At 34.7% G+C, this 19,446-nt stretch overlaps 3 protein-coding genes and 1 long non-coding RNA gene across 13 annotated transcripts; 2 read left to right on the top strand and 2 right to left on the bottom strand.

The window, feature by feature from the left end:
- Positions 1-1,002: 1,002 nt before the first annotated feature.
- Positions 1,003-6,098, top strand: LOC105837816 (sodium-dependent nutrient amino acid transporter 1). 6 transcript variants are annotated; one of them, XM_028193963.2, is made up of 10 exons: positions 1,003-1,124; positions 2,576-2,662; positions 2,747-3,029; positions 3,359-3,572; positions 4,057-4,428; positions 4,552-4,918; positions 5,178-5,277; positions 5,341-5,517; positions 5,741-5,835; positions 5,925-6,098. In XM_028193963.2, the coding sequence occupies exons 1-10, from the start codon at positions 1,104-1,106 to the stop codon at positions 6,063-6,065; spliced, it is 1,857 nt and encodes a 618-aa protein (XP_028049764.1). In that variant the 5' UTR covers positions 1,003-1,103; the 3' UTR covers positions 6,066-6,098. The 6 variants fall into 6 exon arrangements, with proteins under 6 accessions (XP_028049764.1, XP_012538367.1, XP_012538365.1 ...); XM_012682913.3 differs by having other exon boundaries at positions 2,576-3,029; XM_012682911.3 differs by having other exon boundaries at positions 4,057-4,918; positions 5,178-5,517.
- Positions 6,099-6,239: 141 nt separating this feature from the next.
- LOC105837817 (sodium-dependent nutrient amino acid transporter 1) lies at positions 6,240-10,885 on the bottom strand. Of its 2 annotated transcripts, none has more exons than XM_012682915.3 (9): positions 10,627-10,885; positions 9,450-9,828; positions 8,797-9,052; positions 8,092-8,466; positions 7,797-7,986; positions 7,454-7,630; positions 7,283-7,382; positions 6,867-7,138; positions 6,240-6,757 (listed from the first exon to the last, which is right to left on the bottom strand). In XM_012682915.3, the coding sequence occupies exons 1-9, from the start codon at positions 10,636-10,638 to the stop codon at positions 6,590-6,592; spliced, it is 1,929 nt and encodes a 642-aa protein (XP_012538369.1). In that variant the 5' UTR covers positions 10,639-10,885; the 3' UTR covers positions 6,240-6,589. The 2 variants fall into 2 exon arrangements, with proteins under 2 accessions (XP_012538369.1, XP_012538368.1); XM_012682914.3 differs by lacking the exon at positions 10,627-10,885 and adding an exon at positions 10,006-10,188.
- Positions 10,701-12,076, top strand: LOC114255388. The gene is made up of 2 exons (XR_003626671.2): positions 10,701-10,792; positions 10,875-12,076. It is a non-coding gene; the product is annotated as an uncharacterized LOC114255388 (long non-coding RNA).
- LOC105837818 (sodium-dependent nutrient amino acid transporter 1) lies at positions 11,381-19,253 on the bottom strand. 4 transcript variants are annotated; one of them, XM_036292417.1, is made up of 12 exons: positions 19,109-19,253; positions 16,358-16,532; positions 16,105-16,279; positions 15,587-15,691; positions 15,015-15,273; positions 14,657-14,879; positions 13,937-14,311; positions 13,164-13,530; positions 12,988-13,087; positions 12,695-12,871; positions 12,371-12,465; positions 11,381-12,263 (listed from the first exon to the last, which is right to left on the bottom strand). In XM_036292417.1, the coding sequence occupies exons 3-12, from the start codon at positions 16,114-16,116 to the stop codon at positions 12,156-12,158; spliced, it is 1,821 nt and encodes a 606-aa protein (XP_036148310.1). In that variant the 5' UTR covers positions 16,117-16,279; positions 16,358-16,532; positions 19,109-19,253; the 3' UTR covers positions 11,381-12,155. The 4 variants fall into 4 exon arrangements, with proteins under 4 accessions (XP_036148310.1, XP_036148311.1, XP_012538370.1 ...); XM_036292418.1 differs by having other exon boundaries at positions 19,227-19,243; XM_012682916.3 differs by lacking the exon at positions 19,109-19,253 and adding an exon at positions 18,183-18,368.
- Between the last annotated feature and the right edge of the window lie 193 nt (positions 19,254-19,446).

Genomic DNA, 19,446 nt, shown 5'->3' with positions numbered 1-19,446 from the left:
GTTGCTAATTTTATTCATGTTTATCTTTCATTTTGTAATTATGTTTATGTGTAATAATATAATAATTAATAAAAAGTTATAATTAAATTTATACATATATACCTGGAATAGTCTATCTCATAGTCTACCTGGGATAATGTATATTTGTAAGCATGTATAATTACAAAATTAATATCTATATATTAATTATATTTAAATCTTAAAAATGTAGACGTCTTTTTATTGAAAAGCTGTCATAAACAAGTTCATATTGTCAACAATTTGTAAACAATGAGCTACAATTAAAAAATTTCATAGTATGAAGACATATATGCAATAACGAATGGAAAATGTATCTGTGTTGTTGTTTGCATCATAATGCTCAAGATATAATCATTCATTCGACGAATCCTTCAGTGCCGTCAGGTTGCTGTCATGTTGTAGACAACATAATATTGCGGACCGTTTGCTCTGGTTTTCTCAGTTGAAATTTCGTCAACTGTTTGCATGTATAAGCAGACATATTGCTGTATTCCTAATATGTTCTACTTTGATGTCAGCAAATATACAGCAAATATTTAGCAAAATGTTTTTATATATTAATTTGTTCAAAATGCTTAATCACGCTTGGCTATCTGGATTGTTGATTTCTCTTTTTCGCGAGGAAAGAGAAATCGCGCTAAGAAATATATTTTTGTATCGCTCTAGTGAAATTAAACGCAGACAAAAATCTAAAAAAAGGAAAAGATTCCTTGCTATGTAATCGCTTGTTATTATTACATATGCATGTACAGCGAAAGATTTATGTTAAAAAAATGTTATGGTAAGATGTGGTAAAATATGACAAAATATCAGGGAATAATGGGGTGGCGGAGAAAAAAGAGAGGAAGGAAAAATTGGCAGAAGTTTAATCGAGGATGATTACCGTGATTACTCGTGCGCGCACTTTAATCTGACGGAAAGAATTGCGCGTGCAGATCTGTATGCATGGATACGTCAAACGTCGCGCAAATTCTTTAAGCAGTCTGTTAAAGACTGCCGGCTGACTAAGACACGCGTAGAATTCCGAAAAAAAGCCAAGCAGTGGACAATAGTGCGTCTCAAGTGGACGGAAGAAAGTCAGCATGGGCCACATGAAGATTCGTGTATGTACAACATAATGAAATAATTTCGTGTCATAGGGTTGTTGCGCGCAATTATTATAATAATTTGGCACTTGTGAAAAAATGCAGAAGATGTAAATATAAATAAAGAGGAAAAATTTGTCTTTTTTTGTGAGAAAAGAAGAGTGAATTTTTCTAACAATATACTCCAATCAATCCTTATTGCAAGATTAACGATAAAAGTAGATGATAAAATATTAACTAGAAAATCCTTAATGTACAATTTTAGTAAATACATCTTTCTACATTTTTAAGTAAATATATTAATTATACCAAAATTTCCATATCTTTAATTTTGATTTTATATTATCAAAGGTATGTATATCTCTTTCAAAGTTGCAATATCTTAATTTGCAAATTTACAATAAATAAAATAATATCTCGTAGTTGTAAATCTAAAATCATTTGCGAGCATCGAATTATATGATTAATCTCTGTTTGTAAAAAATAGCGCGATCTTATTTGTGTCGAATAAGTAAACGTGAATGTTTGTGGAGATATTGCGTTTGTCGTTTACACAGTTTTACCTCCATTTCTTCAAACAACCGTTAATCATTATCGCTTAATTTCATTGTGTAGCATAGATGTTTGGCTGAAGAATGTGGAAATTTAATTCGTAAAATCTATTATTTTGTGTTATACTTACGTTCAAGTTTATGAAACATTAGAAAATTTAAAACTATGATAATAATAATAATAAAATTAATATAGAAAAATTATAGGATTAATTAATATTATACAGAATTAATTAAAACATAAAATTTTTCTAATAAAACATTCAAAATTTAATTTTTATTTCAATTTTAATTTTTATTTTCGTTAAGAATTTAATATTAAACTTATATAAAATATTATTCATATATTTAAAAACTTTTTTGTTATGTTAAATACTTATATTTTAATCACTTTTATATTATAATAAGAAAAGCAAGGATAATGTCTATCAGAAATAAAGTTCAACAGCAATAAAATAATATCACATAAATGATCATATCAAAATAATTACTAGATTTAGAATTCTTTCCCACATTAATTTTCAAATTAAATTGTCATCGACAAAGACTGCAAAATGCAATTGTTTAATCAATTTATATTAATTTTTTTCTTTCTTATGCAAGATCACTGTAATAATGGCTACAGTTAGTTAAATCAAAGTTATATATTTTTTATTTAAAATCGATCGACTGTAAACACAAAAGACACCATTACGCATTGCACGATAAATTTAATTTAAATAGTCTATTGAAGTAATTCAAATTATTCTAGTAAACATTCTTGCGGTGTCATGTCGCATTGTGAGCATTTTTGGAGGTCTGATTAGACATGCGTTGCGATCATAGAGCGTATATGATTCATACGTTACGATTGCACGTGCGACGACCCGTCTCATATTTTATTACAGAAAAAAAATCAGATAACAATTAATTCCGCAGAATTATGTTACCGACAGTGGCGAAACCCCCGGTATATTCAAGGTGTCCGTCCCGTCGTCAGCTAGCGGAAATATGTTCGAAGGCAGAGTAAGTTTAGCAAAAAACAACATGCAATGTTATTTGAAAATCTCATTTGTGAGTTTCCAAAACTCCCTACAATTTACTTTGCAGATCTCGTTGTCGATTAAGATGGAAGAGAAGGAAAAAACCGCGAGACCCCAATGGGGAAACGGAGTAGAGTTCCTCATGTCATGCGTGGCGTTCTCGGTTGGTTTGGGAAACGTCTGGCGGTTCCCGTATACAGCCTATGAGAACGGTGGCGGTGCCTTTCTAATCCCTTACATAGTGGTGCTTTTTGTAATCGGTAAACCCTTCTACTACATGGAGATGATCCTCGGGCAGTTTACCAGCAGATCCTGCGTGCAGATCTGGTCGGTGTCGCCTGCATTCCAAGGTACTTTCAGTGAGAACTAAGGTCTCAGCAAGTCTTTCCTGTAAAAGTATCGATAAGTTGTCACTTAAAATGCAGAAATAAATATTCAGCGGCTAAACTCAAATTAAGTATATCAGTACATATCACGTATTACAATTAACATTACATTATTTCAAACTGCAAATTTTAAATCTGCAATTTATCTTTGCTCTCTTCTATCATTACGTGTGCATGTATGAATAATATTTTCTATACATACGCATACTCTCAGTTTACATAAATGATTTTATTTATTATCGTAAATGATTATACTCAATTTAATTACAATCAATTAATTTATTGACCTTTAGGTATTGGTTATGGGGTAGTGGTATCGGTGTTCTCTGTAATCACCTATTATTGTGCTCTTATGGCTCTAACGCTTTACTATATGGTGGCTAGCTGCCAATCGGTGCTCCCGTGGTCCTATTGTTGGGAAGAATGGGGCGATGTGTGTTTCAACAGTTCATCAAGCGATGAGCAAACGAAAAACGGAAGCAGAAGTTCCGCCGATTTCTATTTCAGGTACGTTAATCTTCCTCGTGCTTGTTACGTCATTTTAGAAGGATATCCTTCTATTTAAATATGACGTTATTATCTTATTTACACACGTGATGTCACATAATATCAGCCGTAAATTATGAAGAGCCTTTTGTAGCTGTACTTTGTATACCATCACGTGTTACCATCACTCGTGCGTACGTGAAAACTTGTTGTTCCGCGATGAGATTCACGATAAAAATTCCGTCCATATCTCTTGCGCTATGCGATATAACAATACTGTACTAAATTACAACGCGTATATATAATACACTGGAATTATCTCTCATCTACCTCTTGTCTTTGATTTTTATTTTACAAAACTCTTTCACGTTATATTAAGTTTTCTCTTATTAATTTTAATTTTTTCCTTGCATCTTTAAGTTTAATCATGTACGTATAGAGAAAGAAAATATTAAGAAATTAATTTTTAAACATATTATTCATTTCTAATCATCTGTGTGTTCAGAAAGTATGTTCTTAATGAAACGGGAATCGAGGATGGGCTAGGAATACCTTCGTGGAAGCTGATCGTTGCGTTGCTAGTTAGTTGGATATTCGTCTACGTGGTTATTTGCAAGGGTGTAAAGAGCACTGGTAAAGCGGCCTATTTCCTAGCCCTTTTCCCGTACATCATTATGATTAGCCTTCTAGTAAGAGCGGTAACGTTGGATGGAGCAGTAGACGGCATTATTTTCCTCTTCAAGCCCACGTGGAACAAGATCCTGGAGCCGTCGGTTTGGTATGCCGCCGTCACGCAATCATTCTTTTCCCTCGGCGTATGTTTTGGCGCGGTGACCATGTATTCATCCTACAACAGTTTCGAACACAATGTGTCAAGGTACACGTCCATTTCAAGTACTGTGTATCATTTTAATCATCGAACTATTAGTCGAGTTGAGAAGTTCTACGAAATTCAAGCGCATAAAGAGTTTATTAGAGAATCAACAAAAAACTCTTGCAGAGACTGCACGATCGTAACGAGTCTGGATCTCTGCACCAGCTTGATGGCAAGCGCAACTATCTTCGGAATCCTGGGCAATCTTGCCCACGAGATTGGTAGCGATGATATCGGCAGCGTCGTACGCGCCGGGACGGGCCTGGCTTTCGTATCCTATCCGGAAGCCCTAGCGAAATTCACGGTGATACCGCAACTCTTTGCCGTGCTCTTTTTCCTGATGCTCTTTGTGTTAGGTATAGGTACTACCGTTGCCTTCTGCAATGTGATCATCAGTATCATTAAGGACCAATTTCCGCAGCTCAATCAATGGAAGATTGCCGCCGTTGTCGCAATCCTCGGATTCTCGATCGGCATTGTCTACTGTACGCCCGTAAGTTTGATAAAATAACTTTAATCTTTCTTTCACTGGAATGGAAGTTTTCGTTTTTTAACTCGTCTACTATCAATGATAATAAAATCAAACGTGCAATAAAACTATTAAGTGAACAATATCGGGTAAGAATACTTTTTTCTAATAGTAACATAGAAGAAAAGAAAGATTTTTAAGATCAACACTTCTACTATTAAGAAAGATAATAAAGTTACTATAAGATATAATTTAAAAAATAGAATGTTTATTTTGTCGACAGGGCGGCCAATACATTCTCAATTTGGTAGATTACTTCGGGGGAACCTTCATTATCGTGTTTTTAGCTTCCTTCGAAATGATCGCCATTTCTTGGGTATACGGTAATAATCCATTTTGTTCTTACGTTAAAAATTATTGGAAAAAAACTCATCTCTATTTTTTAGGCGTCGATAATTTTATGGATGATGTAGAGTTCATGGTAGGACGACGACCATTCTTTTACTGGAGATTTTGTTGGTGTTATTTGACTCCCTTATTCCTGTTCACCATCTTGATTTATTTTCTGATCGATATGACGCCGCTCATGTACAATAACGAATACTATCCAACATCCGCATACGGTATATTAATCTCATTTATAAATTTTTACAATTACAAAAATTAAAATTCAATAAAATTATAATATTATTAATTAGATTTTATTTTAATTAAATACAAAGTTAAATTAAAAAGTAAATAAAATAGTATATTAATTATAATTACTGAAAGTAGTATGAAATTTTAAATTATAATTAAGAGATAATTTTATAAGAATGTCATAAAATATTTTTTTTAATTTCGTAGCTGTAGGTTGGACGCTTTTGGCTTTAGGAATTCTCCCATTTCCCCTAGGCATAATTATTGTTGGATTTCGGAATAGAAACAAGGCATATTCAAATGTAATATATATTTGTACTTTATTTAAATATAGCTTTAGTATATGTATATCTATGCATCGTTTAAAGTTATGAAATTACGACTATTTTAGATGTTCAAGCCGAGCGCCGATTGGGGTCCGAAAGACCTGAAGAAATATAACGAATGGGGGGATTTTAAGCGCTCGAAAAGAATATCGCGAGCATGTGTAAAAAAATCGAAAGTTATAGCGGCGTTATTTGGCAAAAATTGACAATAAAAATAATTAACATAATATAAAAATCAATTAATATGTTTCTTTTCATTCGAATTGTTTGTGTGGCGATGATCGCATAGCAATTAAGTAGAAGGTTCTTAATAATATTGGCAGCTCTTTGTCACATGTTACACACAGTGCAACGTTATAAGTAGGTATGAATTATGAAAAGGAATTAAGAAATTTGTGCTTAAAATTTAGCGAGAGCTAGACTTTAAACACAAAACTATAAATCTCTTAACTGCAGTATGGATTGATAATTTTTTCATACCATTTATTTTAATTTAAACAAATTGCAACTATTTAGCTGGCTATTTTTTCAAGTTGTATATTACGTTAAATAATAAAAGAACAAAATAACTTCCCAAACATTCTTATGCAGTTAAGGGATTAAAAAACAAATAATTATATATATTCGTTAACTTATCTTATGATTTTGCCGCGGATCCCGCCGCGGTAGAAACGGCTGTAAAACTTCAAACAACTTTAAAATATCTCGAGTTGATAAGAACTCGCATGTTCTATATTGGTTCCATGTTTAAGAGAACGTAGAATATTTGCTTCCAGATCGGTTGAATTCTTTTCGCTCGGTCTCTCGCTCTCTGCTCTTTAAAGATAATCCAATTCTTGCGTTGCTGTACTTCTCGTGGACCCCATCCACTCGCGGGTGCAAAAGCTTTTCTTAACATCTTAAATGACGCAACAAAACGAAAATTTAATTATTTAACTTCAACTTTTCATAACTTTTCTTTTACGTAAAACTTATTTAAAACGTAATTTGACTTTTTACATCAATACCTGTGCGAATGGCAATTCCCGATTCTTCAACACCGCAATGAACATCCACAGCGGTATTTGAAGAACACCGATGCAGAGTATCGTCCATCCGATACCTTGCGCGTATTGTGGCAACGGTGTTCCACTATAGGTCAAAGGTGATAAGGTAGCCACGGTATAAATGAAAATTATTATTAATATTGACGGTGTCACCATAAACCAACATATCCTCCAATAAACACTCGGTTTTCGGTCCAGCATAAATTCAAAGTCATCCAAAAAGTTCTCCAAACCTGTTGAAAAATATACTATTTTTTCGACACAAAGAATAATTGAGAATAATTCGACAAATTTATTAATCATTAGAATTGAATAAATATCAAATTAGAAGCACAAAGAGAACTTAAAAATGTATTACAATTAAAAATAATTCTTACCATAAATCCATATCACTCCCGCCATCTCAAAAGATGCCAAAATGAAAACAACAAATGACGCACCATAATAATCTACTAGAGTTAAAATAAATTGTCCGCCCTACAAAATTCTTTCATTACTATGACTGTATAATATTAAGAATTTTCTTTAAATGGACATTTTATGCTAACCGGTGTTACGTAGACAGTGCCGATTAAGAAACAAAACAAACAGGTTGGGACTACAATTTGCCAAGTTTTTAGCTTGGGGAACTGCTCATTTATTACTGTGATAATTCCCGTAGTCATTCCCACTGAGCTGCCGACACCAAGGACAAACATCATTACGAAAAAGAGCACGGCAAATAACTGTAAAGAAATTAATATTTTAATTAACTATTTAAATATTTTCAATATATTTTAAAATAAATCAGCAGGAAATACAAGATTTTATTTTTAAAGAAAAATGCTTAATATTTCAATTAATGATGATATTAAATAATATTTCAATACATATCAAAGTAAACAGCAATACCTGCGGTAGAACGCTAAACTTTGCTATCGCATCGGGATAAGACACGAACGCCAGACCAGCTCCGCCTCTGACTACTTTGGATATATCTTCTACACCTAACTCGTACGCTAAATTACCGAGAATCCCGAATATCGTACAACCGGCCAACATGCTCGTAACCGTGTCCAACGAAGTAATTATTATGACATCTCTAAATTCATACATTATGTTCATACATCGTAGAATAGTTTTGTAAAATATTTTATCACACATAAACGCGTATATAATTTCGTTAGCAATATTACTTTTTTCTCACCTGTAAATATTATGTTTAAAACCATTATGTGAAGAGTATGTGATAATGCTGCCGAAACAGACGGAGAGTGAAAAGAAGCATTGGGTTACGGCGGCATACCAAACAGTCGGCTCCAGAAGTTTCGACCATTTTGGAGTAATAAAGTACAAAATTCCGTTGAGCGAGCCATCCAGAGTAACCGCGCGAACCAACAGCGAGATCAGTATGAGATACGGAAAAATAGCTAAAAAATAAGAGAATCTTCCGGAGCTTTTTACACCTTGAAAAAGTACCATGCAGACCGCCGCCCAGCTACCGAGAAGGCAAAGTGTTAGTTTCCAATCCGGCCATCCGATCCCGTCATCGATGTTCTCCTTCTCGTGCAAAACCGTTCGTCTGTAAATCGTTTTATCTTTAGGGATAAGTATATTCTACGTCTTCAGGAAAATTACTGTTAGATTGTCTCACGAGATTCTGGATCTTTTAACGAGAGAATTTCCGATCTCTTGCTTAGCAAAGATATCAAATGGGATCATCGTTTAGTGCAAATTTCTAATATTAGGTCTAATCGAGGTCATTTCCGACTTCAAACTCATTTATTTAAAGGAATATTGCTCTATCGTGAAAATGAAGAGTGCGAATTGTAAAACGCCTTTTATACGACGTTATTTTAGAAAAGCGATAAGGTAATACGTTTTCTTAGAAAAGCGATAAGATAATACTTACGAAAAGTACAGTTCAGCCGAACTTTGAAGTTTACCGCTGCCGTTTAAGAAATTATAAAGAACGTCAATATTTTCTTCCGCGCTGTAGTTTCTCTTGGAGCTCGAATCAACACATGTGTCACCCCATTCCTTCAGACAAGTAGCCCAAGGTAATTCGGTAGAAAAGGATGCGACCAGATAATAAAGTGTCAACGCCATCAGCGAACTGTAGTAGGTTGCCAATGCGACGGTCGAGCAAAATTGCGCCCATCCGACTCCTATCGATACAAGAGGCGTCTTCAAACGAAGATTTGCATTAAATTCACCGATCTTACCGGATGCAACGTACAACGTAACACGATGTAAGAAGTTACTCAGTCGGGAAAAACCGGTTAAAGTTAATCAATATTTATAAGAATTTATCGAAATTTATATCTTCAGCACTTTAGCAATTTGTATCCTACATAAAATTCTAAGGTGCAGAACTTAATGTGTTACGAAAGTAATCATTCAGTGATCCATATATATATATACATATATATATATATATATATATATATATATATATAATTTGATTTCATTTTATTAAATTGTCAATTTTTTTTTTAAATAAAATAATCGCCAATTTCCTGCCTGTAGTTAACTCGCGAATAAGTTATCGGATCGAGCAATTACCGATGAAAGCCGGCGACAAGCTCCAGACTTTGACGGATGAATTGCCAGAGAACTGTCCGATGATCATCTCCAAAAAATAAAACGGCTTTCCCACCAGAAAGAGCAGAATCACGTACGGAATAAGGAAGGCGCCGCCGCCGTTCTCGTAAGCCGTAAATGGGAATCGCCAGATATTACCGAAACCGACCGACACGGCGATACATGACATAAGGAATTCCACGCTGTTGTTCCATGTCGCGCGTTCCTTTTCCGGTTCGATGACCTGCACGTCCAAGACGCTCGTCGAGTTTCCAGGGCAATACCTTGTCCCGCCATTCCTGACGTGGGGCTCGTCTATTTGAAAGACGACGTTATCGAGACCCAGTTCCTTTTCTTGCCTCTGCAATTACGCAAAATTATATAATTAGTTCAATTCAATTGTTTTACTCGTTTCATATATGAAATTTTGCATTCGACATGGAAGTGTAACGAAAGTGAGTTTGATATCTAGCTATAACACATGCGATAAAAATATGGGTCAGTGCCAATAGTTATGAGTTTGAAAGGAAACGTCTACATCGCGAAACGTGTTTTTCCCGCTGCAATCAACCATCGCAGACCGGATTAAAATACATGATAATAATAGCATTCTACAAGATACTCGCGACAAAAGAATTTTATAGATACAATGAACGATGACTTTATTATCGCGAATACCCTTGCATGAAAATCCTTTGTAGATCACTCAGCAAACATTAAAGTTAATGCGAAAATTATATGTCGCTGCACTTGGTATTAACGAAGCGATTATTTTATCAAGATTGTACACAAGCGTTATCGTACATTCTCTTTTTATTTCGATTTCCCAATTTTAGCCTAATGTCACGAATCTACAATAGTTATATATTTAGAATATATAACTTTCACTTATGGTTTGCGAAATACACATAATGATAGCAAAAAAAAAGGAAAGGTGTTCGCATAGAGATTCAGAATGGAAGAAGTTAGAGACACCATTTCCACGCGCATTTTTCCATTCACCTTGCGCAAATAATAATTCTCATGCTGTCATTATAGTTACTACGTAACAGCTACCGCATTAGAATTTGTATCACACATTCTACTTTAACACTTCCTTATTCTTTAGTTTAGATGATGGCTCGATGTTTAAATTACATTTGACATGTCATTCACTTACTATCTCGTACATAGCGGACGATAGCTACGTTGAGAGACACGAATGAGAATTGGAAACGGCCTCCGATCAAGGCAGGAAACTGGGACGCGATCGCCACCGGGTTTTGAAGGAATACCTCGAATATTGATGCTACCGACGTAAGCTGACTGTCGGACCGGGGAGCGAGGTATGTTCTCTTTCCCGCACGAATGTCTTGGAAACTCATTTAATAAAACGATAACCATTACTATATATCCCCGCGGCGGTAGATGACAGAATACTGCGCCTCGCACGCGATACACGCCGAGTACCGATCGTCTAGGTGGACGACCAGGTGGTAGCTAGGTAGGAGCTACAGTGAATCATGCGTCATCGCGCGAAGGGATAATTACACTCTGGAGCGAACGCACGATTCTTGAAGTGACCAGAAGCAAGACAGGTGGGCTTGCGTTCCGGTTAGAAAAGGAGTTTTCTAAAGATAAGAAACGGAACAAATAAAACTGAGGAACCAAAGGATTTTCCTTGACGAGCGATCAAAAATGGGATAAGTCTTGCTTGGCAGAGAAGAGAAAGTGAGAGGATAGAAACTTCCTTCCCACAAGTGACCAGAGACAGAGACAATCCGGCAAGAAGAGATAAACTTGTAAAAGAAAAAACGAAGCGACGAAAAGTAGGAAAATAGGAATTTCCAGTTGATCGGTCGACACAGAAGAAAGTGCACACAAAACTATTTAGGAAAGGATTCCCTGAAATTGTGTTACAACAAAGAAAGACATTTTTCTTTTTGTATCTTCTGTATTTACAATAATTCCGTACGTCACAGTTGCGTGATGTCACCATACGTCACGCTTCACGTGCAATGACGCAGGACCTTTCTAAGCGAAAGGAGAACCGGTACATTCTCTTAGCGTCGAGAAGAGATGAAATTACACGCGGCATTCATATTGCGCATTTGCACGCTCATTATGCATACACTTACATAATAAAACATTTAAAGTCATCTTCGCAAACTTATGCAAATTAATTTAGTAATAATTATGCAATTAGTAATAATTATTTTCATAATTAAAAAGCAATACTGTTGCTCCGCATTTCTCTCACAGAAAACCAGACTTAAAGTAAAATATTTCAGGCATTTTATTCACGCATCTTTTTAAAATTTTCTGAAGAGCAATTGCTCAATGTTTTAATGTCTCAATGTTGCATACACGGTGCCGTAGTTGTTCAGGTCATGTGGCGACATTTTCAAACTCACATAATTTCAATTTTCAATACAATTTTTCGTCAAGTTTAAGAACGTATAGTTAACGTAGCAAGGACAAATGATGAATTGCAATTTGCTCGAAATACGCGGGAAACAAAACCACTTATTATCATCATTACACATAGCGGCGTGATATGACATATGTGCCAGCAATTGTATAACTAAGTTTTCATCGATAAAACAGCAAATGTGACACGTGTAGTTCTACCACAAAGCCATTTCGTTGACTTCGTCATTGAAACATCAGAACAGACCTTGAATCGCCATGATTTATATTCTTGCGATATCATTTTTCTTCCGTGTCACACTGGTCTCGAAAGGCCAGCCATTTTCTACGATCTTCCGAGTTGCTTGGACCCCATAATTTCGATGGTCGAAAGGCTTCTCTGATCATCTAAAAAAGATAAATACTACTATAGTGGTAGATAATACTACTATAGTGATAGATAATATATTGTGAAATAGATATATAACTGTATAATAGTATTAATTCTCACTTACTTTTCGGAAAGGAAGATGTCTTTTATTAAATATTGCAATGGCAATCCACAAAGGTATTTGGAGAACAGCGATAGAAAAAAGAATCCAACCAACAACTGTTGATAGAAGAAATTAGAATTAAGTTACTTGTAAATTTATTATTATTAATATATGCATTATCCATTAAAATAGATTTTTATTAAGTAATTAAAAAAAATGTATACAGTACATAATATAGAAATATAGAAAAAAGAAATAGAAAAATTTCTAAAATAATTAAATTTTAAAAGAGATTAAAAAGTTCTTTTTTAAGCATTGAAATTCAATTTAGTTTTAACAACTCACCGTAAATTAGATAAGGATAAAACTTCTTGTTATATTTCAGTAGTTCAAGATTAGCAAATGTATAGACGACAATTATAAGGAGAATTCCAGGAGTAAGAACGCTCCAGCAGACTCGCCAGAATACCGACAACCGTCTCTTCAGCATAAAGTTAACGTCATTCAAGAAGTTAGTCATTCCTAAAATTATTTGTTTTAATCTCGTCTGGATAAACTTGAATTTATATAAATATATATATAAATTCAAATTTATCTAAATAAATCCAGCGTAAATTTGAAGCAAAGGTAATACGGACCATACGACCAAGAGACGGCGATCATTTCGAAAATTGCTGGTAGAAAAGCGATAAATGAGGTCACGTAATAATCAACAAAAGTTATCATGAATTGACCGCCCTGTAAACATTTTTTAAATTAAGATAACAATATCAGTTTTGCAAAAACGATCATAAATCGCATCTAATTAGCATACCGGTGTGACGTATATGAGGCCAATTAAGAACTCGCAGAAACAAGTGCCGACCGCTACGTGCCAGTACTTGACTTTCGGAAATTGATCGTGCACGACGGAAATTATGGCAGAAGCAAGGCCGACCTCGCTGCCGATACCCAGAACGAATAGCATCGCAAAGAACACGATGCTAAAGAATTGCGGTGCAACCGTGAACTTTGTGATCGTTTCCGGATAGGAGATGAACGCCAATCCGGTGCCACCTCGGACCACTGCGCCGACATCCTCGATCCCCAATTCGCGGCTGAGATTGCCCAGAATGGCGAAGATCGTGCAACCGGCCAGCAGACTAGTAAAAGTATCCAAAGTCGTCACGATCATCGCGTCTCTGATAAACATGAAATTCATTTAAAAATTATCAGACAACAGTCACACATGCGCCTTGTGGTTAATTAACATATCGTTTAAATATTTACCCAGCCCATATTTCATTGTATCAGAAAAAAACACGACGATAACAATTTGCAAAAAATTTTCTATTAAAAGCAAGTGCCAATAAATAAAGCAACGAAAAATACAAAAACAGAGCTATTCAGAATAAAAATGATTGTAAATTCTATTGGTGGGCAAACATTAATAAGTAATATATAATAGTAATATAGTACAAATATAGCCAAATAATTCATGTTAAGAATTCCAATTGACAAGAGATAAAAAAGAGAAAAATTTCTGAAAGATTTCTGAAGAGCCAATAAATATTTATTAAAATATTAAATAACGCGTTTTTAACTAACCGATATACATCATGATGAAAGTTGTTGTGTGAAGCGAACATGACGACAGCACCAAAGCACACAGTCAACGAGAAGAAGCATTGAGCAACAGCATGATACCAGATCATCGGCGTCAATAGCTTCTCCCATGTCGGGGTGATAAAGTACAGAATACCAGCGGTAGATCCATCTAGCGTAACCGCCCTTACGAATAGCACGATGAGAACCACGTAAGGAAATATCGCCAGGAAATACGCCGCCTTGCCGGAACTGCGTACGCCGCGTATCACTACAAGGAATACTGTCAGCCAGCTAAGGAAGAGCGTGATTGATAGCCGCCAGTCCGGTATACCGATGCCGTCGTCGATGTTATCCTTCTCCCGCAATACCTCTTTGCTGAACAAATGCAATCGCTTCATTATTTCGTTAGTGTACTCTTCGTTTCTATACGGCTATGTCTCAAATTATAGGATCTAGAATTTTTTAGCTAATTTGGAGTTGACTTTTTCTTAATCAAAAAAATGTATTACTCGTTATAATTTTTTTATCTTTGCACCATATATTTCTGTAATTTAGTTTTAACTTAAAATTTTATTATAAAATATCTTTTACTTAAAATATGTAAATTTATTATTCATTTAATTCTATAAAATTTTATTTGTGGAAAATCATCAAATAAGTTTTGAAACATTTTACACGAATAATTAGTTAATTTAGTTATTTTTTCTAATTAATATTTACTAGAAATACAGCTCAGCAGAGCTGGAATAGCTGACGTTTTCAATCCTAGCGCTGTGGTTACCAGGTAAAGAGTCTATGCAGAACTCGCCCCATTCTTTCCAGCATCTTCCCCATGGTAATTCCGTCTGGAAACTGGCAACGAGGTAGAATAGAGTCAACGCCATCAGTGAACAGTAATAGGATGCCAGTGCCAGCATTGTTATAAATTGCGCGATGCCAATACCTACGAGTTTAATTTTTTCTTGCGCTATGATATTACATCTTACAATGTTTGTACAATGTCTCGCGAATAATAAAATTTGAAAAATACGAAAAACGCTGGAATGAGTATAAATATTGTTATAAATGCACGTAGTACCTCTGAATGCTGGCGAGATGTTCCAGATCTTCACGGATGACTGGCTGGAAAATTGCCCTAAAATCATCTCTAGCAGATAAAATGGCTTTCCTACAACGATCAAAATAATAATGTATGGTATCAGGAAAGCGCCGCCACCATTCTCGTACGCCGTGAACGGAAATCGCCATACATTCCCGAGACCAACCGACATGGCGATGCAGGATAGCAAAAATTCCTTGTCGTTACCCCATTGCTGACGTGTCGGCTGCAGCTTCCGCTGCACAAAAAACACGTGTAGAAAAGAAATGAGTGGAAGAAAAGAAAAACAATGTATTAGTACAGATTCTACCGAGACAATTCTAAAAAAATTTATCGCGCTTTATTCAACAAGGTAAATAAAAATGGATAAGAGGCACTTTGTAGGAATATTTTTTTCGCTAAATTATTGCAAAATAAATTAAGTGCATTTTACTTAAAAATTTAACATAGATTTGATTAAAAAAGTATTGCTTTCTATTGTGATTATCTAAAAAATTTTCACGTCACCTTTTAGTGCAAATTTGTTATTTTCATGTAAAGGAGACAATTACCATGTTAGGTTCATGAATGGTCCCATTAACGACGCCATTCTGATTTACCGGTTCGTCTACGACAAAGGCGAGATTTATCACGCCGCTTGAAACCATGTATGATGCCTGAAACAATCATTGCAATAACTGGAGTTGATATAACTGAGTCTATTTTTCCGACGGAGAAAATAAAGCTGGTAAAGATTCTTATCTATCCGCGGATTATTCACAAGAATATTGTTCTATTTGAGATGCTATAAACGTCTGTATAAAAATCGATTAGAAACTGACTGATGTCATATGCTGTATTAACCACATTCTTACTTATTCCAAGAATTGTTGCTAGTCGCTGAATAAAATTTCGATAATCGCTATAAGAAAAATTAAACTAATATTAATTAACTGTTAGTAGATTAAATGTAATAACTAGACGAAGAAACTTTACGAAGAAAGTAGTGTGCTTAAACACAGGTTTTTATTATTTTTCTTTTTGTTCTTGCATTTATTCTCCTCTTAATCAATTTTCTTCTTTCGTATACCTTTCGTCCCATTTATATCGTCAATCCAGCGATGATCTCTTCTTTGGTCACACAAAACTCGTATTGGCTCGTTACCTTCAGACGTACGATCCGCCGCATGCCGTTTTCCCTTCCTCACCAGTGACTTTTAGCACAATAAACGAATAAAGAGGCAGCGACGAAACGCAGGCCCACTCTATAAGAACGAAGCGTTATCAGGTCGATCAATCACTCACCAACTGCGCGGGTACAGGCTTTGAAGATGAAAACGCACTTGCTACAGTCTAAGCAGGTGGAAAAGCTATGTGATGACGTACGTTCATGGAAATTCAGATCAGTCGTTGTGAGATAATGACAGCGCGACGAAGAGCTAATAAGTAAAGCGAGAATCCGAGAATATCTCAATAAGTGCACTCTCAAATGTGCGTCTTTCCTCCATTGCGATTTAACTATAAAAGAGAAAAATTTTTTTAAGTAAGACTTTGGCTTTGCTGATCTGATACCCGATGATGTAAACACCAAATGTAATTGATATGCAACATAAATAATATGTGGATATTTGTGTAAGTTATAATTATATATATTGCATAATAATTCATTGCCTCGGAATTCGCGCGTTAAATCGAATCTACGATAGTACAGCTGTGAAAATAATGAATGCAAGATTAAACTGTGATCATAATTTTACGCTCGTTCACGGGGAATGTTTGCAAGATCAATCGATTAAATATGCTCACATTAAATATAATGCAAAGCTGTAATTATTTTTCAATCGTACAATTGATGTTCAATCAGGCAGCTTCCACTTTCAGGATAAAAATTTATTTTGTCATTTTATGTTGAGATATAAAAAAACATTTGAGGGAATAGACATAAAAATTTTATACATATACATTAAAATATATGACACATTAAGATCATAGATAAAATTCTATTCTAAAATCTGATGCAGTTTATAAATTGCTTAAAGCCATCGACAATCTGTTGCAACAAAATTTAGGAATTAGGGTCAATTGTTCCAACTTCTTGGTAAACTTACCTATCAAATAAATATATGTTCGTCTTATTTATTTAAGAAAAGAAATGAAGATAGACACATGCTTACCTGGTAGGTAAAGTTTACCAAGAAGTTGGAACAACCGATCCATAGAGATCTATAACTTTATATAAATTGAAGAATCAGAATACAAGAGGTATATATATTAGAGTATATATACATCCAGAAAATTATAAGTAAAACTTTAAAGCAAGACCTCTAGGTCATTTAATCAAACGTAAGTAGAAAAAAATACCACATTTTATCAAACCAAAAAGGGTTTGATGCAATGTGGTATTTTTCCCTACTTATGTTTTCTGTAAATATGTAGTACACGTACTAAGAAGTCAAATCGGAGAAGAAAGAAGCCTGGTAAGAAAAGAGAGAGAAACTGGCTACTGTCATAAATGGCATTGTACGGAATAAAGAGGATTACATAAAATAGCTAGGTATATCAATAAGATAACAGATGTTGGCGCTCAGAGGCGAATATCTCAAACAATGTTTTATGACGCGATGGCGGAAGATGATTATTACGGAATTATGCAATCCGATGTCAAGAGGAAAAAAATTCAATGCAACGAGCACCTTGTACTAATATACCGACAACCATCATTACCTGATAATAAATGATTAGTCAATCATTATCAATGACTCACGCTTGAATTTTATTGCATTGCAAAGATAATACAACCAATAAAAAGAGAGCAATGAGCTGAAAGAGGAAAATAACTAACTCTATTAAATAATTAAGGTGGTATTCTCGCTTTGAGATTTAAAAAATTAACATTTTTAACATTCTTTAACAATTTGAATCTAGAAAGAGAGAATATTCAAGAAAAGACTTGCAAAAGTTCTTATTAAAATATATAAGTTATTTGCACGATTTTTAATGTTTTTTTTATTTAAAACACAAAAATGATACTAAAAGTGAGAATATCCCTTTATCAGAGCTAGTATAAAAAAGTAAAGATTTCTAGTGAAAAGATGGTCTATTATCAGCAAGGATATTAATTTTGGCATTCGTGTTTGCTAAGCATTTTTTTGTTTGTTGATGAATAACCTGATAATAAAATGCTAGTAGCATTATATGTCAACAGCATGTCAGCAAATTCAATCATGACTGTAAGACAAATTCCACCGTGTCCTCTTTAACCCTCCATAGATTATCCTGTTTTTCATCGCTTAATCAGATTACTTGAGTCATTGATAAACGGGCTTTCTAAAGGAATTTTCAGCTCTAAAAAATCTGAAAAATTTTCGATATATTCTTTTAACATTTAAGAATATAAAATTGCACAATTATATGACTCAAAATGTTTTTTTACTTTTGTTGTGCATGTCCGAATTTTAGGCAATATTGGCAAAACGTGAAAATCATCTGGATTTATATCAACTCAAGTTCATTTGCAAAGAATTATTTTTCTTAGTTTTCGTCATTACAATTGCCAGCCATAATATAACAATAGAAAAGCAGGAGAAATAGAGCACACCTAGGTTACCACTATATACATTTTTAACGATAAAGAAACAGTAGACTGTGCCCGACTGCCAGATTTCTACTAATATATACCAAAATCTGTAGATGAACGACGGGAGGGGAAAGAAGATCTTCGCATTCATAAGGTGATTTTTGGCGCTTGTTTGGTACATGCACCAAAGCGTACCAAACTATACTAGAACCAATAGGCGATTTTTGGCGATGGTTTAGTACATGTACCAAAAATTTACTTATATCTCATTGCTTCTGGTATAGTTTGGTACGCTTTGGTACATGTACCAAACAATCGCCAAAAATCACCTTATAACATATAAGTTTTATCTTATTGGTTCTGATAGTTTGGTACATGTACTAAACATCGCCAAAAATCACCTATATTTACACATTTGGCCCCAACATGGTGGGGCCAATATTGATATATTAATTCCATCTTTCACTTTTACTCACACACCACACACACCACTCACCATACTTGTACATGTACATACTTCGTAACCCCAAAATGGCGCTCTTGCGAAGACTTTCCCTTCCCGTCGTTCATCTACAGATGTCTACAGACCTTGATATATGCAACACATTTGCGATACGTGCTCTTGGTTTGGTTACCTGGATACTGCTTACTCTCAAAATATGTAATTTCTCTTAACATCCTGTATAAAAGAATAGAATTCGTATAATTCTTATACAATGGCAGTAGTAAAGGTGCGTTCCGTTTCACGCATGATACGCATGATGCATCGTTCATCTTTGTTGTTTGTTAAACGTTAAACAAGGATGAACAATGCATTATGCGCATCATGCATTGAAACGGAACGCAGTCTTAAGG

Source organism: Monomorium pharaonis, chromosome 9, assembly GCF_013373865.1.
Source record: "Monomorium pharaonis isolate MP-MQ-018 chromosome 9, ASM1337386v2, whole genome shotgun sequence".
In the NCBI taxonomy this organism is placed as follows: Eukaryota; Metazoa; Arthropoda; class Insecta; order Hymenoptera; family Formicidae; genus Monomorium; species Monomorium pharaonis.
The sequence above is the reverse complement of the archived record's forward strand: the minus strand, read 5'-3'. Positions and strand labels throughout refer to the sequence as shown.